Below are 20,862 nucleotides of genomic sequence, written 5' to 3'. Positions count from 1 at the left end.
AACAAACAAACAAACAACAGCTTCGCTGCGTTTCCATAGGAGCTAAGCCTTTTTCTTTCTTTAATTTTTCCTCAAGTAAATTCGCTCTTCGCAAATTTTACAAACAAAAAAAAAAAAACAAAAAAACAAACAAAAAAACACCATTTGTGGCCAACGCTGCACGAAGTCGTAGCGCGATAGGTTAAGAAACCGAATTTTCCGGTCGATTTAAAGAGCCTGGTGTCTCCTTGTATCACCCTGTAGATAACAGGCCGCCCGCGACCTTGTCGAGTCAGTCTTGCCCCAGCGTTCGACTCTGCTCTTTCGCCGACTTCGACGCCCGCGGCGCTCTGCTCTTATCTTGTTTCCTTTTTATTTTTGGGCACAAGTTCGCCCCATTAAACGTTTCAGTTTCCCCAGTTATTCTTTGTTTCACCTTGTCATTCGTGACAATATAGGTTCTTTCTGATTGCACGCCTAGCTTCGGGCAAATATGTTGCATCATGTATGCACTGACATTGTTTCAAACTGTCAGGCAGAATATTTAATTTATGCCAAAAACTTTTTCTTTTCTACTTAAAATAAATTGCGTTGGCGAGCAAGCGCGTGAGTGGCCACATATATATATTTTTTTCATTATAATCATTATTTTTTTCAGGGAGAATAAAATGTAACAGAAAAATGCTGGTTTTCTTCAGATTACTCTCAATTGCTGTCAATCTTTTTCAGTTCTGGGATATTGAATGTACCATTGTATAATGTGTTTTTATGTTGATCGCAAGTTCAATTTGAGAAAAAAAAAAGTTTATACTGCACGTCCAAAACAAATGATAGAAGTTTTGAATTCCAACTCTGGTTATGGTGGGAGCTTGGAACTACCCTGACACTAGGGGATACAAGAGCTGAGGGTGCCTTTCCCACCAGTCAGGCCTGTGGCTGTGGAGCATAGCACTGGCCTCCGGATCCCCATTTGGCGGGTTTGAACCCCGGTTGAGGTGTTTGCAGTATGACGAAGGCTTATTGCGTGAACAACGTTGCTCTGCTCGTCAAAAGTTTTTAAGTTAGTTGAAATTAATCTTCAGCCCTTCACTGGGACGTGACAGATGCCTGCCAAAATTTTGCATGTAGACCGCCAAATTTCAAGTTTCTTTATTCCTCTTCATAGAAGAAGAGAGGGAGGAGAGAAAAAAGCAGTACAAAACTAAAGCCCCTCGATGTGTTTGCGTTTGTCTTGCAAGTAGCGTCAAATACGCGAGTGCACGAGGCCCATGTCTCGAGCGGCCCTTGGAAGCAAATGGCGGCGCAGTACTGAAATGAGCGAGCCTTAGAAGCGAATACCGGTGGAGTACCCGCTCATGGCACGTGTCTCGCGCGCTTCCACAACAATGGTTGGCGGTACTTGTAAAAAAACGCTTTTATCAAGGGGCTTTATACAAAACTGCTTGACAGCGCCCTCTCCTCCCCCAACAGCAGAAGAGGCACTCAAAACAAAACCGCTCTCAAGAGTACACAATCAGATTTCTCACGAAACCAGTAAAGATAGTATGCGTTAGTTGGAACAGTTTTCAATTGTAATATTCCGCGATAAAAAATAGTTGAACATTTTGGGTAGCTGGTATCTAACCATCTGATTTCCGTAGTTTGTTCTTGAGCGCGGGACCATCCAGGCGTCGGCATGGCGGGTGGCATACGAGGTGTGAGTGAAGGGAAGAAAGAAGAAGAAGACTATTTACCTTACCATTTCCCGCTGCTCGATCGAGAGCCTCGGTGAGTGTTGCAAGCTTAGCCTTAAGTGCACATTCTCAGCTTGGGAAAGAAAGACATGCTGAAAGCATACACATCTCTTTTCTTAGTCTTTTTTTTTATGTATAATATGCCACTCACGTGAGATACCTTCTGCAACACAGGTACCCTGAGCACAATATTTGGACTTTTGTGCATTTTCTTTCTACATATCAGCACCACATGCCGAATTCTAGCCCAAAGCTGCTGGTGTCTGTTAGCAGATTCCACTACACTAGTAACTTCCATAACAGTTTTTTGAGCTCCAGAAGGAAAAATATTAAAACCGTTCGTTGATCGCATGCTCATGACAACTGTGTTGCACTCTATATAAATGAATATAATATTGGCTACATTCATAGTGTGAATGACCTTTAGAATATAAGCTTCATTACCAAATAATGAATAGACAAAAAACAACAACAAAAAAAAATCATTGGTTCCTTTATTTTAACGAGTACAGATATCGAAGAGGCAAGCAAGGTTGCTAGCACATTCATTGTCTTTGAACAAGCGGGTGGCACGCTTGCCCTTAGTTGCACTGGCAACAATGCTAACAACTGCCCCATGCTTTTCCTGCAATGCCACTGCAACGTCTTTTCAACCGAAAGTAATACCCGGCTTCGGAAGGAGTCCAAACAACAAAGTTATGCTATAGGCGGCATCAGAAATGAATAACATGTTACTGTCCAATTTGCCTCTAGACTTGTAGAGAATGCGGAAATGCGCTACATCAGGATGCTCTGCAGGTTGCTGCGGATCTTGACTATCTCGTGCTCTTGAGCGTCGGTGAGAATCTTCTGGAGGCTGAGGATTTCGTCCTTGACTTCCGAGTTGAGCTTCTGCTGTTGAGCTGTCTGCTTGGCATCCATCTTTTTAGTTGCCTATCAGGACGGGGAGAGGAGGGGATGACTCACTGTACATACTATACCAGATTCTACTGTACACGCTTGTGATGGTCGCTGCAATTCGCTTTGAACCCATAGATATCGATGCATTGGCTAACATGGACTTTACTAAGTTATCTTTTGGGCAGCACCGATCTCTTTCTACCATGTTGTGCACGGTGGCAGGAAAAACACATGTGCTAGGCTCTCTCTCAAGCAGGTGCGTTTTATTTGAACGGGCACTTAGGCGTCTAAATTCCTTTCCCAAGCACGACTTGTTTTCCCAACAATGCTGAACAGAAATTACGCGAGTTGGCAAAAAAGTTTGGTTTGAAAGTAGAAAATAGCCAGAATTAGCGTCGCAGCTTGCAGAGCTTACGTCAAAGTAGGTAGTCCAGAGTGACTTCAAAAACCTGAACTTGATGGTACTGCGTTCTATGAACTGCTGGTGATTCTTCTGGTATTGCACAATGGCTTTCTGGAAGGTGAATACGTCCAAGTTCGAGAAGTGTCCCATTTCTGACTAGACTGAACTAGGATATCTTACCGTAATCTTCTCCTCCGACTCCTTCACTTTTTGCAAGTCGTTTTCGATTTGTTCGATAATGACGGTAACTTGTTTCCCAAACTCTTCGTCAACTTTCTGCCGTTCGGCTAGCGAGGATTCATCCAAGCCCGAAATCTTATTTGTAATAGCTTTCGTTGATGTCTGAAACGAGATTACGGTGAATTAATTGAATATGTTGTTAGAAAATAGAAGAAAAATATTTTTTGGGGAGGGAGTTGTAAGAATAGAAAAGTAAGCAATAATACTACTAATTTAAGAAAAAGAACCAAGAAAAGCAACGCAGAAGAACGGGGAAAAGCTAAAGGAAAAGGTTTGATTTGGTCACCTAGACTTACACGAAGGTGTTTCCGAAGTCGTCCTTTCTTGGCATGCAGTGATTTGGCGACATCGTTGCCAAAACTGTCGAGAATCTTGGACATTTCTCCCGACATTGCCGGAGATTCATCTTCGTCAGAAAGAAATCGCTTGTTGCAGGTGCTACCCGAGCTGCCGCTGACCGAAGGCTCCTTATTCTCGTCGTCGCTGCAAACGCGTTTTCCACTACTTGTCGAAGGAAAAACATTAATGGGTAGTTTCGGCATGGTGAGCCTTTTGCTAAGCTTCGACAGCTTACTGTCGTTCATCTCGATGCCAAGGAATGTAAAAAAATTAACCTGTTTTTGTTAGCGACGAATGTAGACGCAACGTAAAGCGAAGTAGCTTTTCAGAACAGGCGTTTTTGGTCGGCTTTGGTTGTCTGCTTTGATCGGCTTTGAAATTCGCGCCATAAGATTTGAGTGAACGTCATCGAGCTGTTTGAAACGCTCCCAATGTTCTTAAAAACAAAATAAACTAAAAATGACGACGGTTTAAGGCCCATTTACACTGCTCCATTTTCTTACGTTAAGTTACGTTACGTATAAGTCACCGAAACATTCGTGTCTTGAATGTCGCGTGTAACGCTTTCTCCTTGAACTGGTATCCTCGCTTAATATGAAGCACAGAGGCCCGGTGACTTCAACGTAATATTTCGTAATGTAACTTACCGTAAGAAAATAGGGCAGTGTGAACCAGCCTTTAGTCTCAATCAATGTTAATCTAATTATTTACCATCCGGTGGCCGCACCCGCTCCGCGAGTGCGGCCACCGGACGGCCATTTTGTGTGCAGCGAAATCGCATTTTTGCTAGCGTTGCACAGGCTGGCGGCAGCCTGCTGAAGACACGTTTTCTACTCATTCATCGTCATTTGCAGAAGAAGTTTTTTAAGACCATTGTAAGCGATGAGAATTGCCGTTCAGAATACAAGGACATTTTTACGAAAACGCAGTATCGCAGGAAAGAGCCACAACTAAGTCGAGAGCAAGCTCCGCCAGTATCGCGTCGTGATCAAAGCTTCCCTGGCACGCCAAAGTGCTGCGTCTCTGTGCCTTCGCATGCCTGGATACCGATCAAGAATCAGCGCCGTGTGGATGTGTTTTGCGAGTGCAATGTGCGTGGAGCCGTATGGAAAGGTACAACTCGTTGAAAGCAAGTTTCGCCGTCCTCGCGGCGTGATCAAAGCTTTCTTGGCACGCCGAAGTGCTGCGTCTCTGTGCCTTCGCACGCTTGGATACCGATCAAGAAACGGCGCCGCGGGAAAGTTTTGGAGGTATGTCGCGCGTAGATGTCTTTGCATCATATATCGGCCACGAAGTTCCGGACCGTCTAGCTGTTCCGGCGAGTGCTGTCAATAAAAAAAAAAAAAAAAAGGGAGGGGGGGGGGGGGGGTGGGGGTCTGTACGGTTGCTCCTATGCATGACTGTGTTTCAAATCTACTCTAATGGATCACATGGCAGCACAAATAGAGCAACGCTGTGGAGCAAGGAGGGTTCAGGCAAAGGTCAGTTGGCCCTGGAAGTATATCTGATGTGGGTGTTCATGTCGCATCGTGTAGTCCACCTCTCTCTCTCTCTCTCTCTCTCTCTCTCTCTCTCTCTATATATATATATATATATATAGTGTTTTTTTTTTAAATTTAACAGATTTGTTTAAAAAACGCTGTGATCGCTATACTTGTGCGGTTTGTTCAGGTGAGTTATACGGCCAGGGGGACATAGTATATGGGGCTAATCATAACGATCAGTTGGATAATTAACTAAAATTCGTTAATCAACTTTTTAATTAGTGAAAATAGACATATAGTTCCAATTAGAAACTTGCTGAGCGTGATCGAAAACCACTAAATCAGTTATTTTCAGAAAAACCTTGAGCGCGTGAGAAGCGCAGTAGTGCGCTAAAGTTGCCACTCGTGGAGCTATCCACTCGCGCTGCTAGCTTTTGCGCTTAGACCATGTTAAAATAGTGAGTTTTGGTAGGTAGTTTTCAGAGGCCCGCTATCGCTCCTGGCCCGCGCTTCAGAGCATGCTTCAAGGTGGCAGCGACACAAAACGACTCCACACTGCACACGGCCACACCACCCGCCCCACATGTCCAACGATCGAAACCGAAACATCATGGCCAACTAGTTCCCTGCATGCATTGCGTGGACATGCATACGCATAAATGACAACTAAATGCGACTAACTCTGGGAAATAAAACAAAGTGAGTTATTTAATATAGTATGCCGATGTAGTGTAATGTTTTAAATATCCGCAGATACAGTCTCCAATTTGGATGGTTTGAATGGCTTAGGATGGCTAGATGGCTGGATGCTAGCAAAAACGAAACAACACAGTGCGTTGCTGTTACCTACCGTTGCTCCACCGGCTACACTCCACCGTTGGTGCTGTCAGGTGCTTTTGTGAGGCGGCATCGGCTGTATCGGCGGGATTTCTTCCGATGTTCGTCGCGGTTTGAGAATGAGCGAAATCAGCAGCGTCCCCGTGGTCGACGTAACCGAAGAGAACGTGGCCAGCATCTGGCCATCCCTTATCCTTGCCGTGAAGACGTCTCTCTACGTCGCTATCGACTTGGTGAGACACTTTAGCCGGCCAAAAACTGCAGCACTCTTATTACGTTTTCCGTCACATCGCAGGAGCTGAGTGGGATTGGGGGCAGAAAAGAAATAAATGCCAAGTAAGTTTGGGCTGCTGCAACGTCCTGGACTTTTTGAACACCTTTCGTGTCCACAGGTCGGTGGAGGACCGCTACAGCGCAGTATCTCGGGTGGCGGACACCAGAGCCATAATTTCCATCGGACTGTCGTGTTTTCGGCACGATTCCAGGTCTTCGGTCACCGGGTCCCTCAAGTAAGAAACGCTTCTTTCACGCCACGCAAACCGAAAACCGAGGAAACGGCCAAAGTGACTGCTTCTAGACTTCCTAGGCTGCATACCTCAACCTACAGAAGTCCTTCCTGTAGGGGTATTTATTATTTTATTTAGGACAACTTTCTAGTCTAATAAAACTAAATATACATACTTGAAAAAAAAAAAATAGTTTTCATTAAGAGATAGATTCGCAGGAAAATTTTAATACCAACAGAGTTTAATAACACAATGTTTCGGCAAGAGTCTTTCGTTCTTCAAGTGTACACACCACAGGTGCAGGATGTTTCTGGTATCCTGATACAAAAACGTTCTGCAACTGTGGTTGTACAGGCCTGAACAAAAGAATCGGGAATGACGAAGCGACAGCCTCTCGCCCTTGTTGTGCCATTCAACGGGTGTCAGCGTAAGCTCTCACGCAGCCTGTGGTGCACTTAGAGAGCAGTGATGGTACCAAGTGGACTGCCCTTTTCGTAAATAAAATTTGCACCTATTTGCTTCAGTTTCCCATTACATTCGGTGCTGATTGCGAAGCTAACGATGCGACACGTGCGTTTCGAATTCCCACTGATGACGCATAGAAAACACTAAGACCAGTCGCAATATTACAATGGCAATGATTTACACAGAAGAGTAAGACTCATAAAAGATTATTTTGGGGGGCATAAGAAACGCCAGGGCTGCATTTTCAACACAGAGAAGCTGCGGCGATTAATGCTGCATGGCGAAGTGAACTGAATAAAATCTGTGAATTCTATTAAATAAAAAGGTCAGCCATTTGGCACCATCACTAATCTCAATTCGCACCACAGGCAGCGCGAGAGCTTTTGCTGACAACGGTTGAATGGCGTGACAAGAGCAAGAGGCTGTTGCTCCGTTGTTCAGGATTGTACACTTGAAGGAGGAAAGACTCAATTCCGAAACATTGTGTTATTAAAGTCTTTATTCAAATTTCTCTAAATGTTCCAATGAAGCCAAAGCTATTGGTGCTCTCGCACCTGGATCACCAATCAAGACTATGCACTCACACTCTTCGCTTCTGAAAGGACACAGAGAGTTGCCTCCGTATTTTGGTGACAAGATGTTTTATTTAGATTACCAGTTAAGAAATGACAAGTTGGTGGTGTGTGTAAAAAGTCATTGGAACAATGATTTTAATGTGAAAAGAATTTGCAATTTCTATTTTTTGTATTGCTTAGGCACAAGTGATAAAAAATGCGCCCCTTGCCCCAACAAAGTGCTATTCTGCTGCGTAATCACGAAGGAAAAATCTAATTATTTGCCGATCTCCAGCCGCGTGTGGCGGTTACGGGAACTATGGTGAAACGTCTTGTGGGGGACACTTGGAAGTCAACAAAACCTGTTCCCCTCTGCTGCTACAGTTGCCGTGAGCCCCCTAGCGAACTCTCTTTTGTGTTTATCTCTCGCCGCGACCTTTTGCGATGCTAATCCTTGAAAAGTCGACAACCACTGAGGAAGCGGCTGGGGGATCTGTAGAGAGAACCCCACAGGAAACCAGGGAGTCCCCCAGAGTATGTTACTGGAAAGACGACATAAAACTTGAGAGGCACTTTGACCTTTGATTTGTTTAATTTGTTTATAATAAAAACTAGCACGCCCAAGAAAAGACTGTTTTCTGTTCTTCATTCCATAGGTGACACATTAATTCCTGCAGTTGATTGGCCAAAGTCAGAAAAATGTTGCACTGCCCCTTTAAACGAGCACCATCAAAGTTGACAGCCCGACATGACTCTTATTTTTGTTGTGTAAAGTAGAATTAATCGGAGCAGTCATAATGATTGTTCAGCCAATCATGGATGATTGACAACAGCGGTGCTTTTGGAGACCCCCTTGCCGGGGGAAGAGGCGGGAGGTGAGGTGGGAGGCGGAAGGCTATTTTTGCCCAATTCCTCAAAGGTCATCCTGGTGGTATCCTGCACCGCTCGGTAATAGTTACGAAATTGTAGAGGGTAAGCAAGTTGGCTAAGGAAAGAAATACTTTTGGTTATTCATTTCTAGGCTAGGTGGCACAAATTACCACCTGCTATAAAGGGTACAACCGTTAGCATCCATCCATGCATCCATCCACATTTCACCAGTAGTTCCACTCGAGGAACCATTGATTAGCTGCGCTATCCTACATCCGATACAAAATTTTCAAAAGATGTACTATATGACAATATTCTTTGTCATTTTGTTTGCCTGAAATTGCCCAAGAGAAGAAAGGACATTAATCATTCTTAAACATGTACTGTCTAATGGCTCTGGTCTGGTTCTTTTAGATTTAGAGACCTGGGTGGGGGTAAGGTGACAATGGATGTTACGGTTGCCGCTGAGGATGTTGTACAAAAACCTTTAATCTGTCTATTCTTGCTCTTGTTTGCAGCTCAACTTTTTGAACAATTCTGTAGATTATTATTCCGTTCCAGGATTATTAAAAATTAAGCAGCTAATTTTACATTAATTTCTAGTGTATTAATTACATCTGTGGTGGAAGGGCCCCATATTGAGCTTGAAAATTCTATTATTGGTCTAACAAAACTATTCTAGAGACAACACGCTTCATTTCTGATTCAGCAAACTTTAATTTCCTTTTTCATTGCAGACAACTTACCTGTGGCTTTATTGGCAGTCGCTTGCAGATGCTGGTTCTATTTCAGGTTATTATTTAAGAGAAGTCCTAGATCCTTGTATTCACTTACACTCGCTTTACACAGACCCTAACCTGGACACTTGGCGAGAAATCCGGGGGCATTTATTGGCCAATGCCAAGGTCAAGTGTGGCGCCGGCCAGTCACGGCCGTCAGATTTTTCGCCAAGTGTCCAGATTGGGGCTCCAGGTCATCCGTCAAAAGAATAGTTCAGTTGAATTCACCTTTTTTTTTTACACAAGATTGTCATGACAGCTGTTTCATCATAATTTAGTTCCATTTGCCATTTTTTGTTCGATCCAGTACTGTAAGGAGTGCTTAAATTGTCATTGTTTTCTATTATTTTGTAATGTATGATGCTGTCCTCTGCACAGCCTAAGTGAAACATTTACAATAATGGTTATGTTATCAATATGAACTAAAAATGAAAGCACAAACTTCCTGATGTGGCAAGAAGTCTGTTAAATTCAACTTCATTAAGTTGATAAGTGTTTGAGATGCCACAAAGTTCTTTTTTCCCCGTTTACTTAGGGCTAACTGGCACTTCAAATTCCATAAAATACCGGGGGAATGCCAATCCCACTTTCACTGAAAACTGGGTTAATCTAAACATGGGCGCTTGTACGGTAAACTCGGGCACTTAACATATGATATAACTAGGGTGTGTATTTTCCGGTTTTAACCGAAAAACACTGATAAACATCCGTCGGTGACGAAAATACAAAATCGGTTAAAACCGAAAAACACCGGTGATTGGATATTTTCGTCCTGGTTAAAACCGAAAAACACCGGTTGAAAAACACCGACCTAGCGAAACCCTTTCCCCGTAGAGGTTCGTCAAACGTGTTATCTCGTGGATCCTGCATTCTTGCACGTGGCGTCAGTCCGCCCTCCTTTCTGGGGGTCAAAAGCGTCTAGTTAATGCATGGAAGCTAAGCTCTGACACGCCTTTCCCCCATTGTGTCTCCCATGGCCCTCTTTTGTGAAAAAATTAACGCAGTGGAGGGTACGCTCTCACGTGCCCTTTCCCCATTGTGTCTGGCCAAGTGATGCCGGTGCAAGCCATGTATTCAGAGGTTGCTCTGGTTCCTGGAAGACACTGCCAACATCCGTGTCGTACAGACCTTTGAGAACTGAGATGCGTTCATTGTTATCTGTTTAGTTTCCGTGGGTTTTTGGGGAAACGGATAAAAGTTTTCGTTGGCATGGGGGTTTTCATCATTCATCATGGAGAAATCGTCGTTCTGGTTCCGCGTGCAAATTGTTAATCCGTGCATAAAAGTGGAGCTGCCAGAAGGATTTGTGCCCTATGAAAGTATCTATCGGCTGGTCCTCCGAGACGAGCGCAAGCCGAGTGACCTAGAATCAGAGTTTCTTTGTTACTGCCAGTAGGCTGTGACTAGCACCGTTAATCCAGTGTTATTTTGGAAACTTCATTTACCTGACTGGCTACTACTGTCCCAAGCCTCGCTGGACATTTTGTGATTTCCCGTGTCCAGCGCAAATGTGGAACGTGCGTTTTCAAAATTGCGGGTTGTGAACCGCAAGGAACGTGCTGCCATGACGGATGCAAGCCTCTCGAAGTATGCTTGCATCTACTATAATAACCAAGCGTGAGAAATAGATGCTTCCTTGACAATAAGTGTATAAAATATGTGAATAAAATTGGAACTCTCTGTCCGTGATCAATCGCATTTTTTTTTCCACCGATAATCACAGATTTTATCCTCGTCGTGAGACGTTCTACCGAAATACACCGGTGTTTCGAAAATAAATAAACACCGAAAAACATCCGCCGATTTTTCCCACAAATAAACACCGGAAAGTACACACCCTAGATATAACTTCCAGAATTTCCAAGTTTTTCAAATGTTAATGGTGCGCACTTGAATGAAGTGGGCGCTTACACAGTATTTTACGGTAGACTCTTATAGGCATGGTTCACCCTTTTTGCTGTAGCACAGACCAGCCTGTAGACTATTACGGTGAAGTAAGTTTTGAAATTCTGCATTTGAAGTAGATGGAAAACTTTCAGAGAAACACTTGTTTCTGCCTAAGAGCACTCTTCCACGCAGATTAAGATTATGCTAGAACCTCAATTACTCTGACATGCATGTGCTAGGGCTCTGGAAGGCCAATTCCTTTTCCACTGAATGTTTACTGTTCTGAATGTTTTTTTCTGTTCCCAGATTCACGGTGCAGACGTTCAATATTCTAGTCCTCTGCAAAGAAAACTATATCGTCGAGCCGTCATCTCTTCAGTTCCTCATTAGCCATGGTTTCGACTTCAACAGGCAGTACTCTCTTGGAGTGCCCTATTACCGGGGAAATGACCGGGTAAGGAATTTAATCACTGCATTCATCCCTGGGGCAGCAGTACAGATGTATAGTTGGTACTGAAACGGTTATAAACAAGCGAGCGGCTATTGCTGGGCAGCTCCCCTCTGTGCAGCATGAAGGAGGTCTGCTGAAATACGCCTTTCCCAAAGCAGTCTTTCAATATGCCGCTGCTCTCTCTGCTTCAGGCCTTCGCCGGTTGTGTAGGACCGTGCACAGGGGTTCTCTTTTCACTCTTGTATTGAGAGCAGCTGTATCTTCCCTGCCACCAGTGTGGTAGAGCTGTTTTTACAGCTTTCTACACTTCCTTTCGATGACAGTGTTACGATTTGAGTGGTTTATGTCTTTATTCAGGAATATTCACAGTTTCTACGTGCATGTCCGTAATGGGAGCGAAGCTGACCAAAGAACAAGGAGCGACACCTAGGAGGTGCGACGTAATATATGTTGAATGTTCACAAAGGGTAACTAAAATATATGTTACTGGGAGTACCTTGTTTCCTCTGACAAGAAGGAAGTACTGTCTCATGCTTGACCTGTTGCCCTTGACAGCCATACTGCTCATGAAAAAACAAATTTTTCACAAACAATAATGGTCTGCTGAAACGTCCCCGAGGTTGAAAAGTGAGTATGATCCGGCCTAGGGTGCATTCATGTGTGCTTTGCTTAAGATGATGACATTTGACTATTTCATTCTGAACGCTTTTTTTCTTTTCTGTTCTGGAACGTGTGAAAACATGTATTTTCCCTATGAGCACATGTTATTGGCATCGGGTGCTACAAAGAACTTCATCGCCCTAAACAGAAGGTGATTTGGGCACTCTAGTCCAGCCACTCTTGGTCCAAGCGTACTTGCAGCACCACTCTGCCACATGCGGTGATTTCACCACTCTGGTCATTGGTTGCTTGTGCTAATTTCTTAGTGCTGAGCACACGGAGAAGAAAAACCCATGTGTATTAACTAGTTTATCTCGGGCCTATCCACATTCAACCTTAGATTTTTTCTCTCACTTTCCACCACCCCTGAAAAATCTGACGGTAGCAATTCTCAGTTATTAAATGTCAGAGCAGTTGAACACTTAACTTTCTGCTGTTCGTGGTGTATGAAAAAGTAAACCAAGGATTCCGTTAGTTAGTATCATTACTCTAGATCCCCTTATCCTTTTTGCTGCAGCAGTCCTTAAAGGGAAACTCCGCTTCATTCTCGGTTGTGAGAAAACAATACAGCTCTCTCTAGTATCATCTATATAGATCACATGTCAAATATTAGAATGTCATACCACCTAAATGATCATTGAACCGGCCAACAAAGACAAAGATGCCAGAAGTCACCAAAATCCGCTAATTTAGCGGGCGACGTGCGGCGCAGCCAACATTGTATTTCCATTGTGGCTGGCATCTGTTGCATGCACAGTTTTCTCCTGTTTCTTCGTGCCAAGTCTGAGCGAGAGATGAAAAAGAATGAAATCAAGGAAAACCGAAAGAAGGAGAGGGTGGTACGGGATGTCGCACGCTATGTTTCGCTGACTAGCCGCCTGTGTTGCAACCTACATAGCCTGCTTCGTTGCCACTTGCGTCGCCTCTTCTCTGCCGCCGCTTCGCCTGTCTTCCCTTTCCACTTCTTGCCCTTCCCCATGCATCCGCGACATTTCTAGGTTACCACAGATAAATCACGTGACCCCTCGTATCCCACGTGGGTGCGTATACAACTGACGTCGAGGGTACAGTGTTGCTCGGCTGTGTCGAAGTTTTGGCTTGCGATTACAATAAATAACAAGATTGCACAAAATTTTTTTTTTGTTTTCATGAGACAAACGATCTAGGGTTGTCTTGGACTACTTTTCAGATTTATATCACCCACTATCTCAAAATTTGTGAAATCGAGCAGAGTTGCCTTTAAAGGAGCTGTGCAACGATTTTAACATTGAAAGAATTTGCATCTTCTATTTTTGACATTGTTTATCTTGTCGCAAAGGACAGAAAACACATCTCCTTCCTTTAAAATGCTGCGATTCCGCCGCGCAGTCGCGAGGCAAAAGTTAGAATATTTCCCGACCTGCAGCCGTGAGCGGCAGCCATGAGAACCACGTAGGATGACGTCAATGGGGGACTTGTAAAAAGATAGGAAGTTGTGCAAATACCTGCTTGATAAACGGTAATTTTTCTATAAATCTTGTTGTTCAAATAAATATAAAGGCATCAAAAACCTGGTACCAACGACTAAACTTCTATTATATGGAGTTTTAGTGGTGCCATCTATCCGAAGTCAACAAAACCGTCGGCTCTATCTGCTACCGCGAACAGCCGCCAGAAGCCGGAGGGGGACGGGGGCAGAGTGGGATGGGGATGGCCGGACCCGGACGAGACTTTCCTCCTTTCGCCATGTTGATCGTGCTGCGCAAGCACGGGGTCACATGGTCGCGAGCGGGTGAGTTCTCGTTGCTCACTGATGGCTCTAGAGAGAGCTTCACCAGAACCCCGTGCGTCCCCCATTCACGTCGCAGCGCACATGACGCGGAAGGTGGTGAAGGAGTTGAGAGGTGCCGAAAATCTCAATCTTTGTCAATTTTTAAAATAAAAACTAGGACATGCAGGCAAAAGCGGTTTTTTGTTCTTTATTTCAGAAAGGTCGAACCACCAACTCCTAAATTATTTAAGCAGAGCACTGGAATTGTTGCACAGCTCCTTTAATGCTGATGTGCTGTCTACTTATTTTGTATTCTTCATCAGGAAGGCTAATTACTTCGGTGTTCAACCTTGTACTACTCCCTCATCTAGTTGTACTATCTTGAAATCCAAAATTGGATAATAGTTAATGCGCCAGTGGGGACACAGCTCTGTTCTTCGCACGTCTAGTTGCCTAGATGTTCCTCCACGCAGTAAAACCTTGCTTGAGCGAACCCCCACTTTAGCGAAGGTCTTGAAACGAAAAACTTTTAACATTCCCTTACTGGAACCACACATGTATTCCAGTGAGGTTTGAGTTGAGTGAAAACAGGGTCCCAGAGTGAAGTTTCGGCGCAATGGACACAGCGGCGCGCTGTGCGGCAAACAAACTGAGCCAGGTTTTGCCTTGCAGCCGAATGAGGCGAACGAGGATGGCGGCGTCTCACTGCGGACGCTGTTCCTCCAGCTGCTGCTGTGGCGCAAGCCCATCGTGCTGCACAATGGGCTGCTGGACCTGGCCTTCCTCTACCATAGCTTCTACCTGGCACTGCCTGCAAAGCTGCCCAGCTTCCTGGCCGACCTGACCGAGATGTTTCCCAGTGGCGTGTACGACACCAAGTACATCTCGGAGACCAGGGCTGCCCTGCAGGCGTCCTACCTCGAATATGTCTTCAGGAAAAGGTTGGTTGCGGGAGGGTCTGTCATCGCAGTATAGTGCCTGGAACGCGTCTCTGATTGGTGTGTTTGCCACGTTTACATTTGGAATCCCTCGATTCTTGCCCAGTGACACTATGCTCGTGTCATGCTGTTGCCAACCACAATCCTGGTGGTGGCATGGCAGGGGAGGCGGATCTTAACAGTTTGCAGAAACCTCGGCAGCCAGGAGTTGGGACACTCCAACGATGACAACACTCGCGTTCGCTTGCCTTTTTTGTTGTGACGTCTACGGCCAACTGCCGAGATGGCAACATCCAGCAGCGTGGCATGTTGGTTCCTGTGACTTGATTTGTTGCCACTTGAATACTTTCGTTGGTGGATGGTATTAGAAGTGTGCGACAAGACAGTCGGACCACGGTGCTGCTCCTAGCAAAAGCACTTTGCACCAGTGGCATAGCTAGGGGGGAGGCTTATGGGGCTTCGGCACCCCCCCCCCCCCCCCCCCCACTCCAAATACTGCCGAATCTATAATATACACATGCAATTTGGCCCCCCCTTCCCGCCCTTCGCACTGCAAGTTGTGGACATCGCAGCCACCTTTGCCCCCCCTGAAAAAAATTCTTGGATACACCACTGCTTTGCACAGATATCCTGTGTAGCAGCCGACCTCAGTTTCCAATCAATGTCAGCTTACTTGAGTACAACACTACTATACAAAACGTTCGGTGCCGCAGTGGGTGCTAACTTCTTTTACGCAAGACCTGGAAATTAAGAACACTTATATCTTCATGTGCTGGCGAAAATAGCCACAGCCAGCTCAATCCCAGTACATCTACTTTATCTGCCAGCAAGCAAAGAGCAATCGGATAATAACAGGAGCGAAAAATACTTTTCATGGCAGATTTTATCAATTATTGCCGCTTGGCACACGCATAAGCAGTAAGGTGACAACCTTCCTGCAAGCGAAATGCGGGACAGCGGGGCAATGAGGGCGTTAAGCGGCGCGGGGGGGGGGGGGGGGGGGGGGGGGGGGGGGCGGGCGGTGGGGGTGCGGGGGGGGAGGGAGGGAGGGAGGGAGGGAGGGAGGGAGGGAGGGAGGGAGGGAGGGGAGGGGGGGGGGCGGGAGGGGGGGAGGGGAGGGGAGGAGGGAGAGAGAGAAAGAGAGGAGAGGGGAGGGGGGGAGGAATTTATTAACTTGCACATTATGAACCGAGGCTCTGTTAACACATTTAATATCCTGTGCTGTTTGTACACCTTCTAATTGTATTGCAGGCTCAGCAATTTAGCTCAAATATTTTTTACTCCCAGTGATATACTTTTTTTATGCCAAATGTGTTATTAAATGTGTTGAAACCTAAAACATAAAAATCAACTGAAGCAGAACTCAATGCATCAAATGGAAATAAGAAATCGTAAATCTTTTTCTGGTTATTGTTTCCTGTTAATGCTTACTGGTATCAACATGGTGCTACACTAAAAAAAGCCCGTGCGTCTACTTTCACGCACAACACTCGGCGGGCCAATCACCGCGAGTTATGGAAGCAGCTCAGCGAATGGCTATGCCGAAACATATGTTTAGACCGAAAAGCACAGTAGAAGTTTTGACATTAAGCAATGCAAAACGTCATGCTTGCATTGCGTAATGTCACAACTCGGGCGGCGTTTTTTTGTCTAAACATATGTTTCGGCGTCATCATTCGCTGAGCTGCCTCCGTAACTTGCGGTGATTGGCCCGCCGAGTGTTGTGCATGAAAGTAGACGCCTGGGCTTTTTTTAGAGTGTAGACAAATTTTTAGCAGTATGTTATTTTTCGACCCTTGTGAGTTGCAGGCTTTTTCCCTTGTGTAGTTGTCTTCACGAAAAAATTAAAAATAAATCACGGCAAACCTTTTGCTGTAACACAGCGATATGAAAATAATTACAGTAACTTATATTTAAAATTTTGGTGAGCAATTTTCTTTAGAATATTTTGCCACCAAGGGGTGAGGCGCAACGGAGCAAGCGTGTCGGTTCTACTGCAAGAACGACGTTCGCTTCCCGCAATGCTTGGATAGAAAATGGCGTACCCACGCGATTCACACGATCACCAGCGACCTCCGCGCTTCCCCGTGCCCCGTTGTTGGGCAGCGCCATGAATTGCAGAGTGAATTTTACGACAGTATGAAATGCGGGACATTTTGAAGATTTGGGAATTTCTTGCGGGACGCGGGACACGAGCCCTCAATGAGGGACAGTCCCGCGAGTCGCGGGACGGGTGGTCACCCTAATGAGGAGTGATCACGCATCAGTCGAGAGATATATTCTGTTTAATACCGTGATGGTCTTGCTCTTTTACACCCAAAGCCTCTGGTTTCTGATCAAGCCAGCGGTGACGCCTTATGATATCACATATTTATAATAATAATAATAACCTTTATTTGGACTTTTTCAGTCACGGGCAAGTGGGTAAAAGGTAAACAGACTTTACCTGACAAGGCCCCCCCCACCCCACCACATTGTGCAGCAGAAAAAAAAAAAAAAAAAAAAAAGAAAATGGTAAAAATAAACACAAACAGACCAATCGGTTGCAAGCATAGAAACATGGGATTAACATATGCACATTAAACAGGGAAACACATTTTACGATCAAGTTTCAACTTGAATGCACAGAAAGATAACGGATGGCGTATGGCTAGAAGCTTCTCACAAAACTACAAATAAAAATGCAGAATACGAAATACATACCATTCATACATGCATACATTCATACATAAATAGAGAACTATTCGATGCGTGCGAAAGGTAGTGTTTGATGGTCTTTTTAAATCTAGGTAATGAAGTAGGAGATTTTAATAGTTCAACTACACAGGAGTGTCTATTCAAGATTTCAGGTGTTTTGTAGGCCAATGGGGCTTGTGAGCCATAGTTTGTCCGTATTTTGGGTTTCATGTAAATTTCATTCCGCAGATTATATTGGGTTGTCTTAGTATGATAAGTTTCAAAAAAATTAATTTTGTTCATTGTTATAGTAATAATACATTTCCATGGTTAGTTTTAGCGTATAAGCGTCTTTATATCCAAAATTTGGTACTTTTTGAAGTATGGAGATGAATGAGAGGTGAAATGAGCACCTGCAATACAGCAAACTGCTTTTTTCTGTATGCCTAATAATCTATCTAGATTGGTTTAAGTGGTGGTTCCCCAGATTAATAAGCAGTAATGGAGGTGCGATTGAATTTGACTGTAGTAGAACTGACATTTTAGCCAACTAGGAAGGAGATCTTTTAGTTTGTATATGATGCCTGTGGATAGAGATATTTTAAAACTGACATGGTTTATATGGTGGGTCCAGCTTAGTGTTTCTTCGAACCAAACGCCCAGGAATTTTAGGAAGGTCACTCGCTCCATATCCATGTTATCAAACATTATTTTAAAATAACTACCTAGTTGCTTTAGACCAGGTTTGAAAATAGTTATTTTGTTTTGTTAATGTTTAGTTCTAGCTGGTTGGAGTTAAGCCAGAGTTAGCTCGCGCAGCCATGCATTTGATGCATCCTCGATAACACCTACCGTAATATCCCGAGTCATCGCCCACCCCCCTACCGCCTGAAATTCATTAAAAAAGTGGGGTGGGCCATGTCTCGGTGGGTGAGCACAAACACTTGAAAAAAAGCGGAAAAAACCGCCTATTCTTCTCTGTGTATCTAGCGCTGATACACAAGAGATACATCAAACTCAAAACTCGATTTAGCTTCATTGTTTTATAGAAAAAAATGCTCACGAAAGAATATTTTACTATAGCGAAGTCCGTTGCTTGCATACGCGCTAGAAACACCGCCGATCTGCATATAGCGCGAACGTTTGTTCCGTGAAAGAATGTCACCACTATGTTCTCCTAGTTAGTAAAAAAAAAAAAAGAAAGAAAAGTCTACAAGAAAATAGAAAAACCGACCAGGCGCAACGAGCGAGCGAGCGAGCGAGCGAGCGGACCAAAGAAGCGACCAAGAGCAATGCTGGGAAAGCGGGAAAGCCGGCGGTCGCGTTGGCAAATACTTTGGCGTCAAGCCAAGTCGGGCGCCTTGTCAATCGCAAGGTCTTGCGCAACTTTCTTGTTTGGTGCGTACATACGTGCGTCCGTGCACGGCGGGCTATCAATGCACGGTTGGGACGCTCTGCAAACGTCTGTGTAGGGCGTTCCAGCAAAGCTTTATTTACGCGTTGGCTTTGCCTAAAATATTGCACAACCGCGGTCGCGATGGGCGGGAAGAAGGAGCGGGTTCGCGGTGACCTTACTTCGGCGGAGACAGACTTTGACCTAACACTCCGCGGTTACATTAACAAACTCTTATTTTGTTATCTCCATCGTTTTCTTTTCGCACGGATACACGACCACTTTGGGGTCGCTCACGGAGGAAATGCGTAAACAAAAAGAAGTGTCTTTCCCTCCTTCGTTTTACTTTGTCACGGACGTCCTCCAACTGTAAGGTCCGCGGCCGCGTCATTCGGGTAGGATGAGTGTTCGCGGATCGCAGAGTCCGCGCTGGAGTATTTGAAGGGGTGGGCGATGACTCGGTGTTTTTTCAGAAATCGATATCGGCCCAAAAAATGGGGTGGGCGATGGCTCGGGGATGGGCGATGACTCGGGATATTACGGTATATCTTTATCCGTATAAAACACATTAGTATCATCTGCGTAAAGTATAATGTCTGGAGTTTTAGGTATATTTATTATATCATTGATATAAATAAGGAACTGTAATGGCCCTAGAATTGATCCTTGAGGTATGCCATACCTTATTTTTTCTTGCTCAGATACATTATTTATTTTTACATATTGTGACCCGTCGGATAAATAGCTGCAAATTAAATCCCAAGTTTTTCCCCTTATACCGTAAAATAACTTCAATAAAAGAATGTTGCGATTAATTGAATCAAAAGCTTTGCGAAAGTCTAAGAAGGTTCCTACAGTGTATACCGTATTTACTCGCGTATAGGTCGACCTGTTTTTCAAAAATCGCCTCATCAAAACTGGGGGGTCGACCAATACGCGAATCCCGGTATTATATTTTTCAACTTTTTTTTTTCGGGGTTCCCGAAGTTAGGGGGTCGACCTATACGACGTATCGACCAATATGCGAGTAAATACGGTAGTTGTTTTTCAAAACTACTTATCAGCTTATCCTTAGTGTGTAACAATGCCTTTTCAGTCGACTTATTTTTCTGGAATTTGTATTGTTGTTTTACAATTATTTTCTTTTCTGTCGAGTAATTTGTAAGTCAAAACGTTTTTAACCTGCTCTAGGACTTTAGAGAATAAAGGCAGCACTGAAATCAGCTTATAAATATTTACATTGTTATGTGGGCCACCTTTATGTATTACGCACACTCGGGCTAGTTTCCTTTTTTCTGGAAATATGCCTGTCAGTATTGAAGTGCTGCAAATATATGCCAGGGGACGACTTAAAAATGGGATACCGCTTTGGTCGGTATAGCCTTTAGGTCGTCGGCTTCAGCTGCTTTGTTATTTTTTAAGGCAAATAGTAAATTCATTATCTGCTCCTCTGTCACAGGGCTAAGAAAAATTGAGCTTGCAGATCCAGTTGAAGGCATGTGAAAATCAATACTGCTACCAGGTGAGGATGCAGCGGAAGAGGCCCCGGAATTTAAGAAATGTGTGTTAAATTTATTAGCCATGAGGAATTAGAATACAAAACGTCGTCAGTTAATAGCTCATTAGGAAGTGTATCATGTGGCCGAGTGATAAGGCTCCCTATCCCTAGACTATTCCAAACTTAGAGCTTTCTAAAAGGGGTGGTGCAACGATATTCAATTGGAATGTTTTTCACTTTACATGGGCTTACTGGTACTAGTGGTACTCAAGGATATTCACACGCAACGCCACTGGCCAAGAAACTCCTTTGTTGGGCTGTAATTGCAAGGACAAAAGCTAGCGCTGTGATTCAATCTCTCCTTCGGAAAACTTGATGACGTAGCTGGGCGGACGCAGTGCCGCCCAGTGACGATATTTGAATGGGGCTCATAGGTTGGACCCGAGCATTGCGTGGCACTCGATTTGGGCTCGTGATAATCGATAGCTCGAAAAGCATTCGGGTAATGGCCCATGTCCAA

The 20,862-nt window shown here is 44.4% G+C and overlaps 2 protein-coding genes across 2 annotated transcripts in view; one reads left to right on the top strand and one right to left on the bottom strand.

The window, feature by feature from the left end:
- Positions 1 to 2,217: 2,217 nt before the first annotated feature.
- On the bottom strand, positions 2,218 to 3,768 carry LOC115310563. The gene is made up of 4 exons (XM_029968983.3): positions 3,552 to 3,768; positions 3,196 to 3,357; positions 3,028 to 3,126; positions 2,218 to 2,645 (listed from the first exon to the last, which is right to left on the bottom strand). Exons 1-4 carry the CDS (start codon positions 3,645 to 3,647, stop codon positions 2,490 to 2,492), a joined length of 513 nt encoding a protein of 170 aa, XP_029824843.3. The 5' UTR covers positions 3,648 to 3,768; the 3' UTR covers positions 2,218 to 2,489.
- Positions 3,769 to 5,650: 1,882 nt separating this feature from the next.
- Positions 5,651 to 20,862, top strand: part of LOC8039937 (target of EGR1 protein 1) — a 34,590-nt gene continuing 19,378 nt past the window's right edge. The window contains exons 1-5 of the mRNA XM_029968982.4: positions 5,651 to 6,148; positions 6,211 to 6,251; positions 6,308 to 6,424; positions 11,283 to 11,430; positions 14,510 to 14,778. Of these exons, the coding sequence (XP_029824842.3) occupies positions 6,035 to 6,148; positions 6,211 to 6,251; positions 6,308 to 6,424; positions 11,283 to 11,430; positions 14,510 to 14,778 (689 nt within the window). The 5' untranslated portion in view covers positions 5,651 to 6,034. The remainder of the gene's footprint in view (positions 6,149 to 6,210; positions 6,252 to 6,307; positions 6,425 to 11,282; positions 11,431 to 14,509; positions 14,779 to 20,862) is intronic.

This window comes from Ixodes scapularis, unplaced genomic scaffold, assembly GCF_016920785.2.
Source record: "Ixodes scapularis isolate PalLabHiFi unplaced genomic scaffold, ASM1692078v2 PGA_scaffold9__187_contigs__length_104089568, whole genome shotgun sequence".
Classification (NCBI taxonomy): domain Eukaryota; kingdom Metazoa; phylum Arthropoda; class Arachnida; order Ixodida; family Ixodidae; genus Ixodes; species Ixodes scapularis.
This window is presented reverse-complemented; position numbering and strand designations above follow the sequence as displayed.